This window comes from Scyliorhinus torazame, chromosome 7, assembly GCF_047496885.1.
Source record: "Scyliorhinus torazame isolate Kashiwa2021f chromosome 7, sScyTor2.1, whole genome shotgun sequence".
NCBI classification, from domain to species: Eukaryota; Metazoa; Chordata; class Chondrichthyes; order Carcharhiniformes; family Scyliorhinidae; genus Scyliorhinus; species Scyliorhinus torazame.
The window spans coordinates 252,886,044-252,913,794 of NC_092713.1; the positions used below are offsets into that span (position 1 = coordinate 252,886,044).

Genomic DNA, 27,751 nt, shown 5'->3' on the forward strand with positions numbered 1-27,751 from the left:
CGCTTCCGTCCCAATTCGCCAACTCCTACTGGCACAAACTACCCTGACTCTGGACATGGCAGTCACTATGGCAGAGGCCCAACAGGCAGCTTATGACAATAATGCGTCCTACACGCTTGCCCAAACTTCCTATGCGCCTGCCCACGTTCCCTACGTGGCCGCTACCTCCCTGCCGCCCGCCCAGCAACAACACCTGCAAATCACGGCCCACCCAGCCACACCAGCAGTAAAAATAATGCCTGGGCCCCAGTGTTACTTTTGTGGCGAGGCAAAACACCCCAGGAAATGCTGCACTGCTAGAGATGCTACCTGTTCAGCCTGTGGCAAGAAAGGCCATTTTGCAAACGTCTGCCGCTCCACCGCTGCCTCGGGGTCCAACACCGCGGCCTGCTACTCCTGGGTGCTACCATCCTCCGTTCCCAGCTCGCTATTCGACATGTGCGATGCATGGGCGCCGCCATCTTTGATTATCCCCGGCCCGGCTTCCTTCACTTTCGGTCCGCCGCACGTCACTTCCGGTCCACCGCCGATCGTCACTTCCGGTCCTGCGCACTCGACCGAAATGCTGCAAACAACTGAGATGCAGCCAACGACAGCAACCTGGCCTCCAACAGCAGCCTACGACGCCTGGGCGCCGCCACCTTCTTCCGCAGGCCGCTCCCCGGATCCGGCACCCTTCTCCAACAGCTCCACCATCGCATCCATCGTCCTCGACCAGGACCGACCGCATCAGCTCGCCAGATCCACCATGGAGGTTCAGGTAAATTGTTTCACTGTTACCTGCCTCTTCGACAGCGGTAGCACGGAGAGCTTCCTCCACCCGGACATCGTGCGCCGCTGCTCCCTCAAGGTACTACCCACGCGCAGGCATATTTCCATGCCCTCCAACTCCCAGTCTGCCGAGGTTTCGGGCTGCTGCGTCGTCACCCTCTCAGTGAACGGCGCGGAGTTCCAGGATTTCAAATTCATGGTCCTCCCTCACCTCTGCGCCGCCGCGATCCTCGGCCTGGACTTCCAATGCCACCTGCGCAGCCTCACCTTGCATTTTAACGGCCCCCTCCCCCCCCCCCTCACGGTCTCCAGCCCCCAGTTCTTCCCTGATCCCCCCCCGGGTCCCACCTGTAGCCTCTCCACGCTCAGGGTCCCCCCCCTTCACTGTTTGCTAATCTCACCCCCGACTGCAAGCCTGTGGCTACTAAAAGTCAGCGTTACAGTTTCGGGGACCGCCAATTCATTCGAGCGGAGATTAAGCGCCTTCTCTCGGAAAAGATCATTGCTCACAGCACCAGCCCCTGGCGAGCCCAAGTGGTGGTAGTCAAGTCTAGCGAGAAACACTGCATGGTCATTGACTACAGTCAGACCATCAACCGGTACACGCTGCTTGATGCGTATCCCCTCCCCCGCATATCTGACATGGTCAACCGGATTGCACAGTACCGGGTGTTCTCCACCATAGACTTGAAATCCGCCTACCACCAGCTCCCTATCCGCCCGGAGGACCGTAACTTCACGGCCTTCGAGGCGGACGGCCACCTCTACCACTTTCTTAGGGTACCCTTTGGAGTCACCAATGGAGTCTCGGTCTTCCAACGGGAGATGGACCGAATGGTGGACCAGAACAGACTGCGGGCTACCTTCCCGTATCTGGACAACGTCACCATCTGCGGCCACAACCAGCAGGACCATGACATCAACCTCACTAAATTCCTCCAAACTACCAAACGCCTCAATCTCACGTACAACGAGGCAAAATGTGTTTTCGGCACCACCCGCCTCGCTATACTCAGCTACGTGGTGGAGAACGGTTTCCTCGGCCCCGATCCCGACCGTCTGCGCCCCCTTCTCGAACTCCCCATTCCCACCTGCCCCAAAGAACCGAGGCGATGCCTCGGGTTCTTTGCCTACTATGCCCAGTGGGTGCCCAAGTACGCTGACAAGGCCCGACCCCTCCTCCGTTCCCCCTCATTCCCCCTCCCGCCCGAGGCCTGCCAGGCCTTCCACCTCCTAAAAACCGCTATCGCCAAAGCCGCCATGCATGCGGCAGACGAGTCTGCACCATTCCAAGTTGAGAGCGATGCCTCCGACTTTGCCCTGGGTGCCACCCTCAACCAGGCGGGCAGGCCCATCGCCTTCTTTTCCCACACACTCCAAGTCCCCGAGATCCGCCACTCCTCTGTTGAGAAGGAGGCACAGGCCATAGTGGAAGCCATCCGGCACTGGAGGCACTACCTGGCCGGAAAACCATTTACCCTCGTTACTGACCAACGATCAGTTGCGTTCATGTTCGACAACAAACAACGAGGTAAAATCAAAAATGTAAAGATATTACGGTGGAGAATCGAACTCTCCACCTACAATCATAGTATCTTATACCGGCCAGGTAAGCTCAATGATCCTCCTGATGCCCTGTCCCGTAGTACTTGTGCCAACGCACAGGATGACCGACTGCGGGCACTACATAATGACCTCTGTCACCCGGGCGTCAGGCGGTTCTACCACTACACCAAGGGCCACAACCTGCCCTTCTCAGTCGAGGAGGTCAAGGCCATGACTAGGGACTGCCAAGTCTGTGCGGAGTGCAAGCCGCAATTCTACAAGCCAGACAAGGCGCACCTAATCAAGGCTACCCGCCCCTTTGAACATCTCAGCATTGACTTCAAAGGGCCCCTCCCCACCCACAACCGCAACACGTACTTCCTCAATGTCATCGACGAGTACTCGCGGTTCCCCTTCGCCATTCCCTGCCCCGACACGACCTCCGCCACCGTCATCAAAGCGTTGCACGACCTCTTCATGCTGTTCGGTTATCCCAATTACATTCACAGTGACCGGGGCTCCTCCTTCATGAGTGAGGAGCTGCGTCGGTACCTGCTCGCCAGGGGCGTTGCCTCGAGCAGGACGACCAGTTACAACCCCCGGGGGAACGGACAGGTGGAGAGGGAGAACGCGACAGTTTGGAAGGCCGTGCTGCTAGCCCTCAAGTCCAAAGGTCTACCAGTCTCCCGTTGGCAGGAGGCCCTCCCTGCCGCACTCCACTCCATCCGGTCCCTTTTGTGTACTGCAACGAATGCTACCCCTCATGAGCGGATGTTTCTCTTCTCCAGGAGATCGGCATCCGTGACATTGCTTCCGTCCTGGCTCCTGTCCCCGGGAGATGTCCTGCTCCGCAAGCACGTGCGGACCTCTAAGGCGGAGCCCCTGGTGGAGAGAGTCCGTCTCCTCCACGCCAACCCACAGTACGCGTACATAGCGTACCCCGACGGGCGTGAGGAGACCCTCTCCATCAAGGACCTGGCCCCCTCTGGGACCCCTGCCGCCCCCGCCCCGCAACCTCCACCCCGCTCCCTCTCTGCTCCCGTCGATCCCTCGGCCTGTTGCTACTCCGTGCCAGCCGCTGTCATCCCGCAGTTTCGCCTTGAGCCAGCCGAAGCGGTGGGGGACGTCATGCCGCCTCGCGACCCAGCACCACCGACCGCACGGATACCGCCGGACACTACCTCAGCGCCGCAGCTCCGACGTTCAAAGAGATCGACCAAACCCATCGTTCATCTCGACCTCTGACGACACGGAACCTCCTGATGGACTCTGTTCGTTACTCCCTGTTTGTTCACTGTGTTTGCTACTCCATATTTTCACCCCGGACTTCCTTCTAAACAAGGGAGGAATGTGGTGATACACCACTGTACTTCCCTAGCATTGTACATAGTTATATAATAGTTGTGTGTAACGTGGCCCTGTAATCCTGTGTATTGTACTGTAGCTCTGTAGAGGTTCGGTCACCTGTATGTAACCTGACCTGGCCACGGAGAGCTCCGCCTTGGCCACTCCCCCGAGAGTTAGGTATGAGACCCAGCTTCTGAGACCTGATCTATTTTGTCTGGGGTCGTCTGTGTCGGGTAAGCTTCCTATGTAGTATATTAAAGCCTTGGTTAAAGTCTCACACGTCTTTGTGGTTCTTGACACTTAGTGCATCACGTGTAACATAATCAGTTCTGTGGTTTAGTTGACTCGCACTTTGAAAATAACATAATTGAAAACATCTTTTATCGTAAAACTAGGAAAGTTGGTAATAAAGTTACTTGGCAATATTTGAAAGAATTCTTTTGCACTGTGATTTAGGAGATGTTTATATGAATGGATGCCATCTTTACAGTTCTATTTATTCATGTATTCGGTCAAAATTGCTGTTCGTGTCCTCATTTCTCCATCATGTTCCTTTTTAAAGTTTTTTTTTGGTGACCCCTTTCCACGACCAATGCAGCATTAGGTTACAGCGTGGAATTTGGTACTGCTTGCCAAGAAACATGCCCACGATGGTGAGCCATTGATGCTTTTTCCCGCCCACCACGAGCTGAAAACTGCGAGTTGCTTTGGGCTGCGTACATATACAGCGTCTTGTTTTCCCTCTGTTTTCTCTCCACTGTGAAATCCTTTGTAGCATATAATGTGGTCTGAAAGCAGCTTCTTCATATAAACCATATGTTCCGTTTGGCATCACATCAGTCTTCACTGGCTTAGCTTTTGGAGTTTGGTTTAAATTTCATTTGGATACTAGCCAAAAATGTTTGGAGCTGGACAGCTGTTTGATTCTAATTGTTTGACTGCACAGTGCCGGGGTGAATCAGTTTTTTCAGTGCAAGATCTTTATAGTTTTATGCATTTTAAGTTTACTGTTATTTTTATGAAAAGAGCATGTTAAGGAACCATGATATACCAAATGTAAAGCTGGAATTTAGAATAAGTGTGGTAAGGAAGCATTGATCTGGTGAGCATATGTGCCAGTAACCCTGAGCTCAACCATAGGGAGTGGAAAGTATATTAATGTTTGGTGGAGTTTTCACTTGGCTCAGTACAGTTGACATCATAAATTGAAGATAAGTCTCCCAGTGTTTGACTTCTTAATCAGATATGATGATGCAACTGGTTATGGTCAGTCGAAATTAGTACAATGGCTGAGCATAGAGGTTTTTGTAATGTTCCTTGTATTGTTCTCCAAGATAGCCAAAAGTCATAGTGTTTACAAAGAACATTAAGAGATATATTTAAAATGAAATGAAAAAATGAAAATCGCTTATTGTCACAAGTAGGCTTCAAATGAAGTTACTGTGAAAAGCCCCTAGTTGCCACATTACGGCCCCTGTTCGGGGAGGCTGGTACGGGAATTGAACAGTGCTGCTGGCCTGCCTGGGTCTGCTTTAAAAGCCAGCTATTTAGCCCTGTGCTAAACCAGCCCATTGACCCAATGTTAGTTTATTTTACACTACTTGAAATGGTTTGCACACTCTACTGAGTAACAGCTAACAAAATAATGGTATTGAATCTATGTTACAGTAATTAAATATCTCTCTCTAATAAAACCAACACTTGTAACTCAGCCTCACACTATCCTACTCCATCAACTTCTCCCAGAATACTTAGAGACACAGCCTTTTACAAGACTACTCAGTGATGCCATCTAGTGTTGATATACATATGAACATCATCTTGTTAACCCTTTACTCTCCTTCGATTATACATATCCTTGCAATTTTGTCCACAATTCCATTGCAATAGCAGAAAATGAAATCAATGACAACATGGAATCTTAGAATTGAGGCAGCGCAGAAGAAGACCATTTGGCCTGCTGTGTCTGTGCTGGCGCTCTCCAAGAGAAACTCTGCTAGTTCCTTTCACATTTTTCCCAGGATACAGTGCAATTTTTTTTTCCTTTCAGGTAATTATTCAATTGCCTGCCTCCATCACAATCTCAGGCCATGCATTCCACATGTATTTTCTAACCAGTTTTTCCTCATGTTGCTTATGCCGATCACCTTAAATCTGTGTCCTCTGGTTTCCATCCCTTCTGCTGATGGGAACAGTTTTTCTCCCTATCTACTTGGTCCACATTACTCAAGATTTTCAACACCACTATCAAATCTCCTCTCAACCTTCTGTGCTTTGAGGAGACCATCCCAGCTTCTCCAATCTATCCGTATAACTGAATTCCCTCGTTCTTGGAGGCATTATTGTAAATAATTTCTGGCATCATCCCTAATACATTCAGATCCTTCCTAAACTGTGGTGCCCAGAATTGGACACAATACTCCAGTTGAGACTGAGTACTGCTGAGGATTCTCAAGTGCTTCCTTGCTTTGTACTCTATGCCTCTGTCTATAAAGTCCATAATCCTGTATAATGTTTAACCAAGTTGGTCAACCTGTCCTGCCACCTTCAACAATTTGTGTACATTTACCCCTACAGCTCCTTAATCCCCTTTAGAATTGTATCCTTTATTTTATTAAAAACATCGCTAACTTACTTCATTGCTGTAAAGTGCTTGCCGTTGTCCGTTGGTTGTGAAAAAAGCTATATGAATGTAAGTCTCTTTTTACATTCTCCTTGTTCTTTCTACAAAGATTTATTGCTTCACCCCTCTCTGCCCATTCCGCCTACCTATGTCCTCCTGAAGCCTCTCACTACTCTCCTCACAGTGCACAATACTTCCAACTTTTGTGTCATCTGCAAATGCTGACATTGTGCCCTGTACACCCAGATCTAGGTCATTAATATGGACTACGAAAAGCCGAGCACTGAGTCCTGGAGAACCTCACAATGTATCTTCCTCCAGCCTGAAAATCAACTGTTCACCATTATTCCTGTCACTCAGCCAAACGCATGTCCATGCTGTTACTGTCCCTTTTATCTAATGGGCTTTAACTTTATGTGACACTTTATCAAAAGCCCTTTTGAAGGCTATGTGTACAACATCACATCAACTGTGTTACCCTCATCAACCTTCTTTGTTACCTCACCAAATAATTCAATCATTAGTTAAACATGGGACGTGATTCATCAGAAATGAAAAAGAGTCCCGTGTTCGGAGCGTTTAGCCAGGCGTTTCCCGGCTTTTGCAGCGCCGAGAATTACCCTGTTATTAAATAGCACTCTGCATAATTTCTGGGCCTCGGTGAGATTGCCCTGCAGAGGCTGCATTTAGTCCCATTCCCTGCACTAACTAGCTCTGCTCGGCAATGCAGGAAGAGATCGGGGTCTCATTTAAAAATGGCGGCCCAATCTCTAGACCCCCCTACTATGGCCTCTGGACCCCCCAATGTTTCCAACTCACCAGTTAGGCGGTCATCAAGCCCCTCGCACCCCACCTCATAAGGGCAGTGCACCCCCAGGCCCGATCCCCAGCACGGGCAAGTCGAGCCACGTAGATCATGGCCATGATTTATCTTGAATACATTTGTGCTGGCTTTCCTTAATTAATCCACATTTGTCCAAGTGGCCTAGGCCAGTGCCTCCACAATTTCCACCTTTACTTTGTCTTATGATGCATCTCATCTGGTCCTGGTGACTTTCTAATAAGTCTTGCTTTTCAATTTTTAACCTAATAATTCAATCTGGAATCTAAGGTTGTTTGATTAGTTTCGGGTACTGGCTGGCACGAATAATCTGACCCATCTAAAATGATCATCATAGTAAATGACTTGCCTCAATGAATCTGTGATTCTAACATGTGTCCCTTTTTTGCCATTATTGGTCAACAAGAGCAGTCTGCCAACATTGCCAATGAGGAGAGGTCATGTTCCACAGAGTACAGCACGTGGCAAAAGCTTGCGTGTGGAACTTATTAATGTGGGGAGTGTTGCGCCGCAGCTAACACATGATACTGGCTGACAAAGGAACACCCTCGCTCCTATCACCTACCATAAGCTTATTGGAAGTGTTTCCAACTTAATAACTTGTTTGACCACATTATGAATGCATCTTCAATGGCCATCAAGTCTCAGGGTGGGACCCAAACCAGAGCTTTTGGCTCAGTAGTGGAGCTGCTATGCTACCCATTGCACCACGAGTCCACAGAAGTTTAAACTATGTAGCAAGGAAAAAAAACTTTCAAAACACTAAGAAAGCCCGATTCACCTTTAAAGAAGCCTACTCCAAATACTAGACAAATTAGATCATAATTTGTCCGTGAGCTATGATGAACAACACGATGGAACAAATTGTAAGATTCAGTGAATTACCAAAACTTTCCACGGTATTTACAGCAGATTGAAGCTTGAGCTGGACTGTAGCATAAGTTCCAAAAAGTTTTAAAATGCTTTCTTCACAATACGCGGCTGATGAATCAGGTATGCAGATCTCCACGTCTGATTTTGTGACCCATGTTCCCAATGGCGTCTGCTGTCAGCTAGACTTGCCTTTGCACCCTTCAGTTCGAAACTAGTTGCTGAGGGTGCCAGCTGATAACTTCACAGGGAGGAAACCAAGACATCTGGGACTTGGAAAACAGGGTAAAAAGCAGTGTATTCCCTTAACCAATCAGATTGAAGGATTGTGAAGCAAACAGTGCAAGGATTGAGTAAACTCGATCGAGTACAAAGAACAATACAGCACAGAAACAGGCCCTTCGACCCTCTAAGCCTGCACCGACCATAGAACCTGCCTAAACTAAAACCGTATGCGCTTACGAAGTTTGTATCCTTCCATTCCCACCCTATACATATATTTGTCTAGATGCCCCTGAAATGCCGCTATCATACCTGCTCCCACCACCGCCCCAGGCAGTGCGTTCCATACATTTACCACCCTCTGTGTAAAAACTCTTGCCTCGCACATCTGTTCTAAACTTTTCCTCACGCACATTAAACCTATGTCCCCTAGACTTGACTCTCCTACCCTGGGAAAGAGCATCTGACTATCCATAAGACCAGAAGACAAAGGAGCAGAATTAGGCCACTCGGCCCTTCGAGTCTGCTCCTCCATTCAATCATGGCTGATATTGTTCTCATCCCCATTCTCCTGCCTTCGCCTCATAACCCCTGATGCCCTTATTGATCAAAAATCTACCTCTGTCTTAATGTCTTAAAGACACTCAGTGATTTGGCCTCCACAGCCTTCTGCGGCATAGAGTTCCACAGATTCATCACCCTCTGGCTGAAGAAATTCCTCCTCATCTCAGTTTTAAAGGATCGTCCCTTTAGTCTGAGATTGTGTCCTCTGGTTCTAGTTTTTCCTACAAGTGGAAACATCCTCTCCATGTCCATTTTATCCAGGCCTCGCAGTTTCCTGTGTGGTGAAAATTCTGACCCAATTTTGCTCCTTGATAGTTAAAGTCTTTGCAAAATCATATGGCTCAGACTCTGAACCAGCAAGTGTTATATCTTTCGGATAGACCAGAGATCAATAGGATGGGGAGCGGAATGACTGACAGGTGTCTGTGGACTGAGGAATTTCTGTGGAGCCCAGGAGGGGTATGGGGACGAAATTCTGTTACCACATTTTGTGACATTTTAAATACACAAGAAACTTGGAAACTCATATGCAGCACTGGAACCTGTAATGATATGCAGACACGTAACCAATGGATCATCAGAACAGGACACAACCAATGGGTAATCAGGACTCCCAGAGGTGGCATCACCACAAGAGGGCACCACACGGCCACTATAAAAAGGACAAGGCACACAGGCCCTGCCTCTTACACCGGCCGAAACCTAGAGAGCAAGACGTGTGTGGTTAGCAGCACCGTTACACCATAGCATGTGGTCTAGAGAAAGTTCATATATTTAGTAGAGTATACTGTGTTACTAGAGTCAGGTGAGTAGAGTGTAGAAATCATTTAGGAGCTTTGTTAATCGCTCAATAGATACGTTCAACTTACCTCAGAGTCTGGAGTATCCTTCAGCAAAGCCTACACCAAGTAGCGGCTTATGTTAACAACACAGAACCTACATTCTAAACTGCAGCCCCTAGTTTTATATTATAACAGCAGATAGCAACATTAAGTCTGATCACTCAAGTCTGTCCTATCCTTCAACATTCAGATAATCTTAATTATGATAAAGGGCCAGCGATAGAGCAATTACACTCTAATTAGGTGAATGAGTACAGCTCTATATGACACGTGACACATGCCAGTGTCAGTGTTAATTTGGTATGTATTGTCACAGGTGGCCATTTAAGGAAATGAAAAACCTTGTTTATCTCATTGTCATTAAGCAAAAATCAGTGGCTTTTACTTTCGTCAAATACTGAATGCTTTTCGTACTTAAAGAAATGGGCTGTTTAACCACACATCTATTAACTTGTTGATAATATGTATAATCATTGTGCTTTTTTAAAGTAAGAATATGCTGGTCCACGCTAGAAGTGCTTTCTACTGCTCCTCGCATAGCCTAAACACTAATTTTCAGGTTATGGGATGGGCATTTCAGAATGTGGAGTCATGAAACTGGCATGCAGTGGTGAAGACTCCGTTGCTTGGGTGATCCAGTGCCATGTTGAATGTTACAAATTCTGTGCAATCAGCGATGAGGCAGATATTCATTTTTGCATTGTGTAAATAAATGTTCGGCTAAAGCACATATTGGAAAATCAGGCAAGGATTGGGAGAGGGAGGGATTGAGAGATTTTATAGGAGCCCATCCAATTTTCACTCCATTTTATGGGATTGTTCCTGTCTGATTTTTCCCCTGTTAGCCTCTCCCAGATAATTCTTTACAACCAAATCTACAACGATAAATCTATTTCAAGATAGTTAAAATCTGTTTCTAGTTACAGGAAATTCTTAAATGGTTGAAGTACCTTTGTTGAACCAGCACATGACTGAGACAAAGTGACAGCGTCCCTTGGTTAATATTCTGTGAACAAAGCATAGAAATAATGTGATATTACTGGACAAACACTCCATTCATTCATTGTGACTCTCACCAATGTGCTATTTAAATGTTTTTGTTTTAAATAGGCGGCATTTAAAAAAATAATGGCAGTGTTAGGTTCTGACTGAAAACCAGCGTGTTTCTGTCCAGCAACATAGCCAAGCTTCGGACCCGATCTTCTGACACTGTCAAAAAGAATCGGGCCAGGAGCACGCGTTTATGCCGTCACTCGGGCGGGTCCTGATAGAGCCAGCAACTCAGCTCGACGGAGATTCAGGCACCATCTTTAAAGGGTGCCCCAATGTGCAAAAAAAACTTCCCCTCCCCCCAAAAGCAATGGAGAACCCCCTTCAAGCTTTGGGGTGACTCCGCCCCACCACAAAAGTATGGGGCGCACTCTTTTTTTTTTCCTCCTCTTCCCTCCCTCCCCGCCTCCCCACACCACACATAAGGGGAGGGTCACATTGAGCCTGCTCTCCCCAGGTTTGTGATCAGGTGAATGGCAGCTCATTGAGAGATTGAAAATAGCTGGAACCTCCATCATGTCAATTTTGTTTTGACCCTCCCTCCTAATTGTGGTGAGCCACGTATGGCTGTTGTATATATTATTGTATTTACTCAATGCTGTTGTATATATTTGTGGTGAGCCACGTATGGCTGTTGTATATATTTGTGGTGAGCCACGTATGGCTGTTGTATATATTTGTGGTGAGCCACATATGGCTGTTGTATATATTTGTGGTGAGCCACGTATGGCTGTTGTATATATTATTGTATTTACTCACTGTTACTGTTGTTGTGTTGATGTTGTTGTTGGCTCCGCCCCTCTGAGAAGGTATATATCTCATCGATCCGGGACAGCCTCTCAGTGTGGGCGAAGCTACTGGTAGGCACATTCTAGCTGATTAAAACCACAGTTCTTGTTAACTACCGTTTTGACTGGATTGATTGGTATCAATTTAATCAGCTAGAATTTTTTTAACATGGAAGCAGATTTAAAACCAAACTACGGCAATATTTGAGCATTGGCTCAATTGCTTTGAGGCCTACCTCAGCTCCTTCGCCGCCGAGGTCACCCCGGAAATTAAACAGCGTCTCCTCAACGCCCGGGTGAGCCACAGGATTTGCCAGCTCATCAGAGACGCGGCCTCATACACAGAGGCAGTGGAGCTGCTCAAACGACAGTTCATGAGGCCGGTGAACGGTCGCTCGACACATCCTGACCACGCGACGTCAGCACCAGGGTGAGTCTCTGGCTGAATATCTGCGTGAACCGAGAGTACTCGTCCGCAGTTGTAACTGCAGGACTGTCACAGCGGTCGAGCACGCGGAGCTGATGGTCCGGGACACCTATGTGGCAGGTTTCCAGTCCAGCTACACCCGGCAGCGGCTTCTAGAAAAGGGGACCCTCGACCTCGAGGAGACTGCGAAGCTGGCTACCTCGCTGAAAATGGCCTTCCAGAGCCTGGATGCCTTCCCATCCGACCACACGGCATCCTCGGGGACGTCAGAGGCGCAGCCATCACCCGACCCAGACGTGCCTCATTCCTGCGCCGCGCGGCAGCCGTCCAGCTCCGGAGGACCATGCTGTTACTTCTGCGGTCAGGGCCAGCACCCCAGGCAGAGTTGCCCGGCTCGCAACTCCACGTGTAACGAGTGTGGCAAGAAGGGTCACTGTGCTAAAGTATGCCTAGCTAAGCCTAAAAATCAAAATCAAAAACCAAAAGCCTGTCAAGCCCCGTCTGAGACTCACAGACCCCGCAGCATGGCATCGTGCCTGCCCCGAGCGCCCTCTGCTGACGCGTCACTCGCCGTGTGCAATCCATGGGGGCAGCCATCTAGTCTGACATCGAACGCCGTGTGCAATCCATGGGGGCAGCCATCGAGTCTGACATCGAACGCCGTGTGCAATCCATGGGGGCAGCCATTTTGTCCGACTTTGTCGACGCCGCCATTTTGCGACCAGAACGACACTCATCGCCATCAACTCAGCTCCATTCAACTGTGATTGGTTGTTCTGTGTCGTGTGTGTTCATTGGTTATCCTGTGTGTCAATCACTGCCTGTCTGCATCTCATTATATACATGAGTGGATATTATGACATCTCCCCTTTTTGAAATAAATTTTGGAATTTACAGGATTCAAGTCTATAGATTCAGTCTTTGTGATGGGCGACGAATTCTTGTCGATCGCCTCAGAGGTGGAGGGGGGGGACGCCGGCACTTGGACAGGCGGGATTGTTGCCAGATCGGTGGCCTCGTGGACAGGAGGGATTGCTGCCACGTGGTGCGAGGTGTCCTGAGGCGGCATGATGACATGCGGAGAAGTGCGGTCAGGTGGTGGGCAGGCAACTTTGCACAGCGCCCTCCTGTTACGCCGTAGAATGGAGCCATCAGCCATCTGAACAACGAAAGACCTGGGGGCGGCCTGTCTGGCGACAACAGCTGGGGCTGACCAGCCTCCCTCAGGCAACTGGATGCGAACAACATCTTCTGGAGCCAGCGCAGGCAGATCAGTGGCGTGAGCATCATACGTGATCTTCTGCTGGTCCCTGGATCGCTGTACATTCTGCAGCACCGTGAGGTGGTCAAGGTCTGGAACATGGATGGCTGGAACAGTCGTCCGCAGTTTGCGGTTCATGAGCAGCTGCGCCGGAGACAAACCAATCGACAGAGGGGTTGCCCTGTATGCCAACAGCACCAGGTTAAAATCAGTGGCTGTGTCTGCAGCCTTGCAGAGCAGCCGCTTGACAATATGGACCCCTTTTTCGGCCTTCCCGTTTGATTGCAGGTAATAGGGACTGGATGTGATATGCCTGAAGTGGTAGGCTTGTGCAAAGTCGGGCCACTCTTGGCTGTAGAAACATGGACTGTTGTCACTCATTACTGTGAGTGGTATCCCGTGCCTGGCAAACGTCTCTTTGCAGGCTTTAATCACTGACTTGGACGTGAGGTCCGACAGTTTCACCACTTCCGGGTAGCTGGAGAAGTAGTTGACTAAAAGCACGTAATCACGCCCATTTGCGTGAAAGAGGTCTATCCCCACCTTGGACCACGGAGAGGTCACAATCTCATGCTGCTGCAGTTTTTCCTTGGGCTGGGATGGTTGGAATTTCTGGCATGCTGTGCAGTTGAAGACCGTGTTGGCAATGTCCTGGCTGATGCCAGGCCAGTAAACTGCCTGCCGAGCTCTGCGTCGACATTTCTCGACCCCAAGGTGACCCTCATGGATCTGTCTGAGCACCATGGTTTGCATGCTTTGGGGAATGACGATTCTATCCAGTTTAAGAAGGATTTCCTCAACAACCGTTAACTCGTCCTTAACGTTGAAGAACTGGGGGCACTGTCCCTTTTGCCAGCCATGGGCGAGGTGTTGCATCACACGCTGCAGTAGAGGATCTTTGGCAGTTTCTTCGTGTATTTGGACAACTCGTTCATCAGTGGCTGGGAGGTTGCTGGCACACAACTGTACCTGTGCCTCAATGTGGTGAATGAAGTCGCCCTGTTCACACGGCGTGGTGATGGATCGGGATAGGGCATCTGCGATGATCAGCTCCTTACCCGGTGTGTAGACGAGTTCGAAGTCATATCGGCAGAGACAAAGAACAAAAGAACAAAGAACAAAGAAATGTACAGCACAGGAACAGGCCCTTCGGCCCTCCAAGCCCGTGCCGACCATACTGCCCGACTAAACTACAATCTTCTACACTTCCTGGGTCCGTATCCTTCTATTCCCATCCTATTCATATATTTGTCAAGATGCCCCTTAAATGTCCCTATCGTCCCTGCTTCCACTACCTCCTCCGGTAGCGAGTTCCAGGTACCCACTACCCTCTGCGTAAAAAACTTGCCTCGTACATCTACTCTAAACCTTGCCCCTCTCACCTTAAACCTATGCCCCCTAGTAATTGACCCCTCTACCCTGGGGAAAAGCCTCTGACTATCCACTCTGTCTATGCCCCTCATAATTTTATATACCTCTATCAGGTCGCCCCTCAACCTCCTTCGTTCCAGTGAGAACAAACCGAGTTTATTCAATCGCTCCTCATAGCTTATGCCCTCCATACCAAGCAACATTCTGGTAAATCTCTTCTGCACCCTCTCTAAAGCCTCCACATCCTTCTGGTAGTGTGGCGACCAGAATTGAACACTATACTCCAAGTGTGGCCTAACTAAGGTTCTATACAGCTGCAACATGACTTGCCAATTCTTATACTCAATGCCCCGGCCAATGAAGGCAAGCATGCCGTATGCCTTCTTGACTACCTTCTCCACCTGTGTTGCCCCTTTCAATGACCTGTGGACCTGTACTCCTAGATCTCTTTGATTTTCAATACTCTTGAGGGTTCTACCATTCACTGTATATTCCCTACCTGCATTAGACCTTCCAAAATGCATTACCTCACATTTGTCCGGATTAAACTCCATCTGCCATCTCTCCGTCCAAGTCTCCAGACAATCTAAATCCTGCTGTATCCTCAGACAGTCCTCATCGCTATCCGCAATTCCACCAACCTTTGTGTCGTCTGCAAACTTACTAATCAGACCAGTTACATTTTCCATACATACTACAAAGAGCAAAGGTCCCAGCACTGATCCCTGTGGAACACCACTGGTCACAGCCCTCCAATTAGAAAAGCATCCCTCCATTGCTACCCTCTGCCTTCTATGGCCTAGCCAGTTCTGTATCCACCTTGCCAGTTCATCCCTGATCCCGTGTGACTTCACCTTTTGTACTAGTCTACCATGAGGGACCTTGTCAAAGGCCTTACTGAAGTCCATATAGACAACATCTACTGCCCTACCTGCATCAATCATCTTAGTGACCTCCTCGAAAAACTCTATCAAGTTAGTGAGACACGACCTCCCCTTCACAAAACCGTGCTGCCTCTCACTAATACGTCCATTTGCTTCCAAATGGGAGTAGATCCTGTCTCTAAGAATTCTCTCCAGTAATTTCCCTACCACTGAAGTAAGGCTCACCGGCCTGTAGTTCCCGGGATTATCCTTGCTACCCTTCTTAAACAGAGGAACAACATTGGCTATTCTCCAGTCCTCCGGGACATCCCCTGAAGACAGCGAGGATCCAAAGATTTCTGTCAAGGCCTCAGCAATTTCCTCTCCAGCCTCCTTCAGTATTCTGGGGTAGATCCCATCAGGCCCTGGGAACTTATCTACCTTAATATTTTTTAAGACACCCAACACCTCGTCTTTTTGGATCACAATGTGACCCAGGCTATCTACACCCCCTTCTCCAGACTCAACATCTACCAATTCCTTCTCTTTGGTGAATACTGATGCAAAGTATTCATTTAGTACCTCGCCCATTTCCTCTGGCTCCACACATAGATTCCCTTGCCTATCCTTCAGTGGGCCAACCCTTTCCCTGGCTACCCTCTTGCTTTTTATGTACGTGTAAAAAGCCTTGGGATTTTCCTTAACCCTATTTGCTAATGACTTTTCGTGACCTCTTCTAGCCCTCCTGACTCCTTGCTTAAGTTCCTTCCTACTTTCCTTATATGCCACACAGGCTTCGTCTGTTCCCAGCCTTTTAGCCCTGACAAATGCCTCCTTTTTCTTTTTGACGAGGCCTACAATATCACTCGTCATCCAAGGTTCCCGAAAATTGCCGTATTTATCTTTCTTCCTCACAGGAACATGCCGGTCCTGTATTCCTTTCAACTGACACTTGAAAGCCTCCCACATGTCAGATGTTGATTTGCCCTCAAACATCCGCCCCCAATCTATGTTCTTCAGTTCCCGCCTAATATTGTTATAATTAGCCTTCCCCCAATTTAGCACATTCATCCTCGGACCACTCTTATCCTTGTCCACCAGTACTTTAAAACTTACTGAATTGTGGTCACTGTTACCGAAATGCTCCCCTACTGAAACATCTACCACCTGGCCGGGCTCATTCCCCAATACCAGGTCCAGTACCGCCCCTTCCCTAGTTGGACTGTTTACATATTGTTTTAAGAAGCCCTCCTGGATGCTCCTTACAAACTCCGCCCCGTCTAAGCCCCTGGCACTGAGTGAGTCCCAGTCAATATTGGGGAAGTTGAAGTCTCCCATCGCCACAACCCTGTTGTTTTTACTCTTTTCCAAAATCTGTCTACCTATCTGCTCCTCTATCTCCCGCTGGCTGTTGGGAGGCCTGTAGTATACCCCCAACATTGTGACTGCACCCTTCTTATTCCTGATCTCTACCCATATAGCCTCACTGCCCTCTGAGGTGTCCTCTCGCAGGTGTCCTCTTCACAGACGAAGAAGAATTTGCTGCAGCCGAGGTGTCATATCATTTAAATCCTCCTGGATTATGTGGATTAAAGGGCTGAGGTCTGTTTCCACCGTGAACTTTGGCAGACCGTATATGTAGTCATGAAACTTGACTATTCCTGTCAGGAGACCCAAGCACTCTTTTTCGATCTGGGCATACCGTTGTTCGGTCGGAGTCATGGCCCTGGATGCATATGCCACTGGAGTCCAGGACGAGGAGTCATCTCGCTGGAGGAGCACCGCACCAATGCCGTCCTGGCTTGCGTCTGTGGATATCTTGGTATCCTTGGTCGAGTCAAAGAACGCCAGTACTGGGGCTGTGGTGAGCTTCGCCTTCAGCTTAAGCCACTCCGCTTGATGTGCGGGAAGCCACTGGAACACTGCGGACTTTTTTACGAGGGCTGTGGTGTGGGATGCCATGTTAGGAATGAATTTTCCGAGAAAATTTACCATCCCAAGGAAACGTAGGACCGCCTTTTTGTCCTCTGGGGTCTTCATGGCATTGATTGCCAGTACCTTGTCAGCATCAGGTTGCACACCCTGTTGTGAAATGTGGTCACCCAGAAACTTGGTAGCGGACCGACCAAATGAGCATTTGGCCCTGTTGAGCTGGAGGCCATTTTCGTGGATCCTCTGGAAAACCTGTCTGAGGCGAGCGATGTGATACACGGGCCTTGTGGACCAGATGATCAGGTCGTCCACATAGACTCGCACCCCCTCGATGCCCTCCATCATTTGCTCCATTATTCGATGAAAGACTTTGGAAGCTGAAATGATACCGAAAGGCATGCGGTTGTAGCAATACCTGCCGAACGGAGTGTTAAACGTGCACAGCTTCCGACTGGACTCATCCAGCTGTATCTGCCAGAAACCACGTTAGGCGGCCAGCTTGGTGAAGAATTTGGCATGAGCCATCTCTCAGGTGAATTCTTCTCGCTTCAGGATCAGGTAGTGCTCTCGCATGATGTTGCGATTCAGGTCTTTGGGATCGATGCAAATGCGGAGTTCACCAGAGGGTTTCTTGACGCAGACCATGGAGCTGACCCAGTCTGTTGGTTCCGTGACCTTTGAAATGATGCCCTGGTCTTGAAGCTCACGTAGCTGCCTTTTCAGACGATCTTTGAGAGGAGCCGGCACCCGGCGTGTACGCAGCGGACACATCTGCGCTGCAGCTGGGATCGCTGGCTGTTGCTCAGTGGAGCGGACCTCCAGAGGGCCTCATAATGCCCAGGCTTTCCACACTTTAGACATCGCCTGCCTTTGGCTGGACATTGCCGCTTTAAATGGGCGGAGCCACAATTTGGACACATCATGACGCTGATGTCAGCGCGTTCTGTGCGCCATCGTGCATGCACAGTGTGGTCGGCCGACGTTCGCATATGCGCAGTAGGGTCTTCGGCCTCATCGTCCTCCCGGTCGTGGCGCGCATGCGTAGGGACCCGGGAAAAGCGAGCGAAACGACCACTCTCCTCAATGCTCAGGCCTTGCATTTTTGCGATGGCCTGCACCCTTTCTGCCTTGTGGGAGGCCAGCTTTGCAGTTTCTGCTGGCCTGATGTGGGAGTAGCGATTTCTGGCATGCTCATGGACAACGCACGTTTCGATGGCGATGGAGAGGGTCAACTGTTTGATTTTGAGGAGCTGCTCCCGCAGCGAGTTGGACTGGACCCCGAAAACGATCTGATCCCGGATCATGGGATCAGCAGTCAAGTCATAATTACATGACTGCGCTAGGATGCGGAGATGGGTCAAGAAGGACTGAAAAGGTTCATCCTTACCGAAGCCTCTGTTGGAAGATGTACCGTTCAAAGCTCTCATTCACCTCGACTTCGCAGTGGCTGTCGAATTTCAGCAGAACTGTCTTGAACTTCGTCTTGTCTGCGCCATCGTCAAATGTGAGCGAGTTAATGATGTGGATGGCGTGATCCCCCGCCGTCGACAGGAACAGCGCGATCTTCCTGGCATCCAATGCTGCCTCGTGGTCGGATGCATCGATATACAGGAGGAACGTCTGGTTGAAGACCTTCCAGTTGACGCCGAGGTTGCCGGAGATCCGGAATTATGGAGGGTGCTGGATCTTTTCCATGCTGCTGGATGGTTGCTTGCTGGTCGTTGCAGATTCACTCGAGGTAGGTTTGTTAGAGTTAATAGTTCCCTGGTAACATTAAGTGTTATCTGAGTTGGTTTAACATTGACGCAACTGGATGCAGTCAGACTAGAAACAGGCTTCCGACACAGGAGATGGTCCAACACTGTTTTATTGAACCTGCTGGTTGCTGTACATAACCTGCTGTCTGTTGACACTCTATCAATCTAAACTGATAACCTCTGACTGGCTTGACCAGACTGGCTCTCTGTCACATGGAGACGGTGCTCACGGCCTGGTGCACTCTAACTATCTCTGTCATGACTTAAGCTGCAGTTGCACCCAATATTACATCAGTTTTATTTCGGGGGGGTGGAGTGAAGTACATATTGATGCAGTGATGAACTTGAAATATTTCAAATAAGAGCACTGATGCTGCTAAATTTATTTATGAGGCATCTACATGTCCCCTAGAGAAAATTTAAATTTTTGACAATTTTATTTGTCAAATATTCCTGACCCTTAAGTCACCCTTTCAATATGTTTCAAATGTCTGACATTATAATGCCTTGTGTGTTTTATAGTGGTAGTGTCCTGTCTGGTGATTGGTTGTTCTGTGTCGTGTGTGTTCATTGGTTATCCTGTGTGTCAATCACTGCCTGTCTGCATCTCATTATATACATGAGTCGATATTTTGACAGGTCCGCCTGTGGCTCCGCCCCTCTGAGAAGATATATAACCCATCGACCCGGGACAGCCTCTCAGTGCGGGAGCTACTGGTGGGCACATTCTAGCTGATTAAAACCATAGTCCTTGTTAACTGCTGTTTTGACTGGATTGATTGGTATCACTAATAAAGCTCAGCAGTACAATGGAAGGTGAGGTAGGTATAGTACACAACTTGCCCCTGCCTGCTCCAAGCTCAAAAGCTCTCTTTCCAGGTTAGTAGCTTGTTCGAGGGTAGGATGGTGTGTGTGGCTGGTACTTGGCGTTCTGAAAATATCAGTGAATGTTGCTTCAATGGTTTGGAAACATTGTCACTATGTCATTGGAAATAACCCAAAATGCCAGATAATTTTAATAGTCCTGTGCATGCAGTTTTCTATACTCTTATTTCTTCTACATTATATTTTAGAAGAAAGTAGAAAGCTCAGCAAACCTGACCTAATGAGACATTTTTTTTAAAAAACAGTGATTGGAGTTGGTCATTTTTAGCAAGGCCTGCAGCCAGAATTGGCATTATGTCAGACATTTGAAACATATTGAAAGGGTGACTTAAGGGTCAGGAAAATGCAACAAATAAAATTGTCGAAAATGTAAATTTTCTCTAGGGGACATGTAGATGCCTCATAAATAAATTTAGCAGCGTCAGTGCTCTTATTTAAAATATTTCAAGTTCATCACTGCAAAAATATGTACTTCACTCCACCCCGCCCCCCCCCTGAAATAAAACTGATGAAATATTGGGTACAACTGCAGCTTGAGTCATGGCAAGTTCAAGCTTTAGTGAACTCCCTATATAACTAATTTGAATGTCATACGTGAGACCACTGGGTTTCAGATTTCATGGCAAAACAAACTCAGTAGCAGAATACGATACCCTTCCAGTAATAAAAATCCTGAAACCCAGTCGAATGAAAAGGAATTTGACAACATCTTCAGTCACCTTGGAAACCGTGACCTTGGGCTTGGGCCTACTCAGCAGTGATTTTCAGTTGTGTGGTGAGCCATTTATGGCTGTTGTATATATTATTGTATTTACTCACGGCTGTTGTATATATTATTGTATTTACTCACTGTTACTGTTGTTGTGTTGATGTTGTTGTTGGCTCCGCCTGTGGCTCCGCCCCTCTGAGAAGGTATATATCCCATCAATCCGGGACAGCCTCTCAGTGTGGGAGGAGCTACTGGTGGGCACATTCTAGCTGATTAAAACCACAGTTCTTGTTAACTACCATTCGACTGGATTGATTGGTATCAAGTTGTACATTGTGTTTCGAGTAATCAGCTTTATTGAAGTTGTCCATCAACTTTTCCAAGTTTTATAGGTTGACCTGTGGGATGAAATGTGTGTTTTTGCTTTTATATTGCTTTTAATGTCAGACTAAAGAATGGCTGCTGTATTATTCCTCATAAAGTATTTAACTTCAGCTATCCTCAAACGACGGAAATCCAGTGGGTATTTGTGTGTATGAAAGCTTGACCTGCACGATAACTGCATGAGCAATTCCCCAGTCATTAAGAGTGTCTAATTTCTGATCCTGTCACTCAGGCTGGTATGATTCGGACAGACAATGATGAATTCTTTATCGAACCACTGGAGAAAGACAAAGTAGAGCAGGAAGAAGAAAGTGGGAGAGTCCATGTGGTGTACCGGAGGTCGGACGCCAAGACACCACTTGCTGCCTCGATCAGCGATGTCCACTCAAAAGGTCAGTAAACACATGGTTTCTTTCGTAGATTCATACTCATCTGCTTTGAAAGAAAATTGCAACGAATCGAAGGTGGAGTACAGCCAAGTCGAAGGCCCATTTAAAGCCATTTATATTGGCAAAAACTTCATTCCGACATTGAAATGTAATTTTTGGATTTTCATCGGAACCTACATGTTGGATCTCAGTTAAATATTGCCGTGAAATGGAAATATAAAGAAAATAAATAGATTTTTGACTCTTCTGTTCATTAAAATGCATGTAGTTGAAATATAACGCGCATTGGCGCTTTCTCGATAACCCCCTCAAGTGAGGACTCATGGTAAATAGCATCCACTTTTGTTTATTTCAACTAACATTATATTCTGATGGTCCATGGCTACAAATTATAATTGTATTCCACACCTACATTTTCCTTCATAAATTGAACTTCCTCAGTTCTACAACTTCTATGGAAGTTAAGATTTTAAAAAATTTCTGACTGGATTCTGTTGTTATAAATCATTCATTTCTTGTTTTTTTTCTCAAGTCAGCTGTACCATTCCGCCAGTTGGAATGTTTGGAAATGTGAAACGGTTGGTGATGTTCACTATCAGAACATTTGCAAGGGAGTACAAAGGTTTCTAACATGTTTTTGCTAGTGTCTTTAAAAAAATGCCTTTTATATAGCACCTTTCATGTCCTCAGGACATCAGAATATTTCAGAACAAATTCCTTATCGTCGTTGTTTTGCAGGCAGCTGCAGCAGGCAGTTTGTAGATAGCAAGGTCCCCCCTCAAAAAAACAATAAAATAAATGGATTTGGATTTGTTTAGAGTGAAACGTATTGTTCTGCATACAGTCCAGACAGATTATTCGATATGTGAAAAAAAAACATAGGGTATACATAAATACACAATGTGAATACGTAGACGCAGTTTCGGATGAAGCATCCAGGAGTGCAGTACTACTCAGCAGGAAGATGTGTGGAGAGATCAGTTCAGTCCATAAGAGGGTCATTCAGGAGTCTGGTAACAGTGGGGAAGAAGCTGATTTTGAATCTGTTCATGCGTGGTCTCAGACTTTTGTACCTCCTGTCTGATGGAAGAGGTTGGAAGAGAGAATAACCCGGGTGGGAGGGGTCTTAGATTATGCTGCCCGCTTTCCCAAGGCAGAAGGAGGTGTAGCCAGGGTCAATGGATAGGAGGCAGGTTCGCGTGATGGACTGGGCTATGTTTACGACTCTCTGTAGTTTCTTATGGTCTTGGGGCGAGCAGTTTCCATACCAGGTGTGATGCAGCCAGATAGGATGCTTTCTATGGTGCATCTGTAAAAGTGGGTAAGAGTCAATGTGGACATGCCGAATTTCCTTAGTTTCCTGAGAAAGTACAGGCTTACTTGGTGGTAGCGTCGACGTGGGTGGACCGAGGTGTGCCCTGCTGCCGAAGATTCTACTCGGCTTTGCTTTGTAGCCCGTTATGTTGTTTAAGCCTTGCCACAATTGACGTAAGTCTGTGCCGTTACTCTGTGACTCTAGCTGAGACTGATAATAGACCTGCTAATAGCCCAGCTACATCTTTATTCTGCCAGTGACTTTGTTCCAGATTCTGGGATGGGGTTATTCTCATATTCGGGTACGTGCCTGTACTGTCATGACATCATAGTGCTGCCTACTGAACAGAACTGGAATTTAGGAGCAGCATCTACGTTTCGCTTTATAAAAATATAAATTTAGTACACCCAATTCTTTTTTTTCAATTAAGGGGCACTTTAGCGTGGCCAATCCACCTATCCTGCATTCTTTTGGGTTGTGGGGGTGAGACACGTGCAGACACGTGGAGAATGTAAAACTCCACACGGACAGTGACCCGGGGCAGCGATTGAACACGGGACAGCAGTGCTAACCACTGCACCACCGTGTTGTCCCGTGCATCTACGTTTCTATTTGGGCCCAAAATGACTGCTTTTTGCAATTGTTTGTACCATTGGCTGCTATTAAGGTGCATCTGTTGGATTTATGGAAGTGCATAGTAACCTATCAGAAATGCCTGGAAAAGCAAGAAAGGACAGGTAGGAGAAACTTGCTGCTCCACATCCCAATCCATTCAAAGTTTCAGAAACACTGGGTGGAATTCTCCCATGGCCCCACCGACAGGTTCAATGGCAGGAGAGGGGGGAGAAATTGGCAGGAATGAAAACACCCGTTTCATGCCGGCGTGAATTTCTCACGATATCGTCCGCTGGCACCCATCTTGGTGGATTGGGAAACCCGCTGGAAGCAGTGTGAAACTGATTTGTATCCTGCTAAGTGGATGCAGATCGAGGTCCGACCAGAATCTTCCACCCACACCTGGTTCTGCTCGACGGCAGTGGGAAAACATGCCAGTGTGAAACACATCTGCAATAGCTTGGCTTACAGATGTCGGGACTCACCTGCAAAATACCGGCGGTTGCCTCCTGAATTCGGAATGGAGGCTGCCAGTAATCTGGACTCTGGAACACCACAGCAGTGGTTTGGGGGAAGCTGCTACAGGTGGATGTTCCAGATTCACTGTCGTCGAGGAGGTCCATCTTTCGACCTCAGAATGTTCCTGGGGATCCACCTTCGTTCTTAGGCGATCCATCTTTCGTTAAAAGTGGGTGAGTGATGTTTGGCGTCTTCAATATGGCACTCAGATAGGACGGCGGATGCACACCATTTGGTCTGCCTTGCCACGGAATATGGTATAAAACATTGGGTGCATAATTAATAAGGTCAGGGCTGGAAGATATTGCATTGTTTCCTGTCAACACTCAATGAGAAACACTCCAAGATCCCACTCCCACCACGAGATGGGAGAATTTTGTCCAAGGAATGGATGTTCTTGGCCAATCTGTTTTGGTAGTTTTGGAACAGCCAAAGTGTTGACGAAAGAAGTGAATTTTAAGGCCCATTTTGAAGGAGGAGATGAAGATGTGCAAGGAGGTGGCTTAGAGAGTAAATTTCAGAGCTTGAAGCCGAGGTCATTGAAATGCATAATGCTTAATGGCATCCTGTGCATTTCTTAGTTTTTCCTGATTTTATTTTACATTTCCGGCATTCACAGTGTGTGCACGATAATTCCAAAGGATGATCTTCAGAAAACGTCTGATTTGGGAAATTGGAAAGTGCGCATGAAGGTACAGTGAGGGCAAAGACAATGCTCCTTGTCTTCTTCATTTGTAGCTCATCTAAGAATAAGTATCAGTTAAGCAGTTCGACAGCACATGAATGAGATAAAACTAAAGGCATCGTGAAGGGATAAAGGGAGATACACTGGAGCACGGGGTCAGAGGAGTGAAAGGTCTCAGGGGTTGTAATGCTGGTGGAGGTAACAGAGACAGCGAGGAGTCATGGAGAGATTAAAACACAGCTTGAGGTATTGTGCATCTGACAATCAGTGTATATCTGAAAAAAGCAATGAGTGAGTGGAGTTTTTAAAAAAAAAAATGTATTCTCCATTTTCACATTTTCCTTCACAATTTACTCCCCACCCACAAACAGTAAACGGTAACAAATACAAAATCAATCCCTTAACAATACCAACAATCCCATCCTCCCACCACCCCAAATAACGGCCCACCTGTCAATATATGCATCCAATAAAACAAACCCTCTCACGGTGACAACAAAAAAAACAAAGGAGAAAAAGAAAAAGGAGTCCGGGACCGCCCATGGTCACCATTGACCTATAGAGTCCACTCCCCTTCCTCCCCCTACACTCAACGCCCTCCAACCTCTGAAAGAGTACCGTACATGATACCCAAGAGTTGTACCCCCCCACCCAGTCTCCAACTCCTCCCGTCCACTGCCTCTTGTAAAACTCCTCCTCCCAACCTCGGTTCCTTCCCCCCAACTTTCCACCCCGGCTAGACCACTCGGACCCTGTTCTTCCAGGCTCCGATGGCCGCAGCCCCTCCCCCCACCTCACTCCCGTTCACTGGCCGGCTTAAACCGGCCAGCGTGGAGGCCCCCGCCCGGGTCCCTTTCCCCCTTGCCCGGCCCTAGGAAAGCCCAGAAATCCCCTTTTAGCACACAAACCCCGCATATCCACCTACACCCCAAAGAGCCCTTATTTTGAGTGAAAGTCCCATCATTTCCCTTGTCCAAATATATACAACAGTGGCTCCTTTAGCCCATACACCCGCATGCAGTGAAACAAAAAAGAAGAAAATACAGTCATGAGGTTACATCGGCACATGGCCATTTCTCAATTTGTCAGTTCTGCCACAGTCCTTCTGCCTTCGCAAACTCCTCCGCTGCTTCCGCCGTTCCAAAATAAAAGTCCCTGAGTTTGTAAGTCACCCTCAGCTTCGCTGGATATACAATGCCGCACTGCACCTTGCTAATGTACAGTGCCCTCTTCACCTGGTTGAAGGCAGCCCGCCTCCTCGCCAGCTCCACTATAAAGTCCTGGTATACTCGTATACCAGCTCCAGCCCACTGCACCACCCGCTTCTGCTTGGCCTAGCTCAGGACCTTCTCCTTCACATTGTACCTACGGAAGCACAGAGTCACTACCCTTGGCGGCTCACTCGCCTTTGGTACAGGCCTCCACGACTGATGAGCCCGATCCAGTTCATATCGGGAGGGATCCTCCCCCTCCCCCAATAGTTTTGCTAGCATCGCGGCAAAATACTCAGTCGGCCTCGGTCCTTCAACTCCTTCGGGCAGCCCCACAAGCCTCAAATTCTGTCGCCTGGATCTATTTTCCAGGTCTTCCATTTTTCCTCGCAGATCCTTGTTAATGTCCATCACCTTCCGCACCTCCTTCCCCATCGAGACAAGTTGATCACCGTGCTGCAATACCATCTCCTCCACTTCCTTCAGCGCCTCCCCTTGCTCTCGCACCTCCGCCACTGTGCTCGCCACCGCCTTCGTCACCGGGGAAATCGCCTCCTCTACCAGCACACTCAAAGCCTCCCTCATCTCCTTCCTCACCGTCTCCGTGTATTTTGTAAATTGCCTTTCGAATTCCGCAGCCATCACCTTTGTTATTTCTTCAGCCGTAAGCAATGCGGCCTCCCCTGGTGCTCTGGCCTCCATTTTCCTTGGTGACCCCACGGTGACCTTTCCACTCCCCGGCGGACCTTCAGCAGTTTTCCTTACGGACGTTCTTTTGCTCACCATCGACATTTTTCTTCAATGTGCCTTCACTCAGCCGCCTCTGTGCCTTCTCCCTGCTTTTGCCGCCTCCGTTGACCCTGGGACCGGGCTTAAAGCCCCGAAAATGCCGTTCCCAAACGGGAGCCCTCCAATGTGCGGCCGCCTCCCGCCCGCCGTCACCGGAAGTCCGAGTGAATGGAGTTTGATAGGGGTTTAGGATATTGGCAGCACAGTTTTGTATGAGCAGATGTTTATGGAGGGTGGCAAATGGGGAACGGATGAGGTGGGTAGGATAACCAGGAGAGTGTAAAGGTAGCAAAGGTTTCAGCAGCTGATAGGTCGAGGAAAGGTGTAGACAGATGGTTTAATTGAGTTGGAAGTAGGTCTTTGTGATGGAGAGGAAATGGGGCTATAAGCATTGCCTAGAGGCAAATAAGCTCTTGAGATTCTTAACTGCCAAAAAAGCAGCTGGGACGTAGTCATGGAGACATAGTGAGGGCCAAATACCTTGCTATTTGACCTTCTTCCTTGGCAGCTCATCTCAGGATAGATTTCAGTTAAGGTGTTTCACTGAGATTGAGAGGGCAAGGAGAAGAAACTTGACAATGTAGAGATTTGAGATTTTGGTGGAATGCGGCCTGGTGAGATTTGGCTTGGTTGTCAAGGAAAAAGCAGAAGACAACTGAATGGATTGTCTCTATCTTGGTTTAAAGTAATACATACGCTCCTTGTAGCTGTTGCTCGATCTGCAGGTGAGAAGGCCCAAGAGAGGAAGGAGAGTTAGGGAAATCGTTGTGTTAGAGGAGGTCACAGAGATCAGAAGGGGCATGATAATGGAGGGATTGAGAAGTGAGCTGTTGGGGAACCGGGAGTCTATGTAAATCCCACAAGAATAGGGATAATGGGTGAATGAAAGATGATGTGAAAAGAAGCCAAGGTCTTACTTTGCTCTTCAAGACGATCCTCAAGTAGTAGACAGTTTCAGCTCAAGTGATGGATGGCTCAAGGGATGGATGGCCAATAACCTTGCTGTACCCCAGATATGTGAATGGTTATGCTCGTCGCACTTGAGAGAGCAATAATGGAGGTCATACCAGAGGTCATAACCATTTTCTGCTTTAGTATTTCCTCCCCATTTCTTTGCCCACCAAGCCAAGAATAGGCCAATATTAACATATATACATGCAGTGGATGTGAACATAT

General features: G+C 47.9%; 1 protein-coding gene across 1 annotated transcript in view; it reads left to right on the forward strand.

The window, feature by feature from the left end:
* Window positions 1-27,751, forward strand: part of LOC140426956 (A disintegrin and metalloproteinase with thrombospondin motifs 2-like) — a 365,539-nt gene that overhangs the window by 93,034 nt on the left and 244,754 nt on the right. The window contains exon 3 of the mRNA XM_072512267.1: window positions 21,285-21,444. Within this exon, the coding sequence (XP_072368368.1) occupies window positions 21,285-21,444 (160 nt within the window). The remainder of the gene's footprint in view (window positions 1-21,284; window positions 21,445-27,751) is intronic.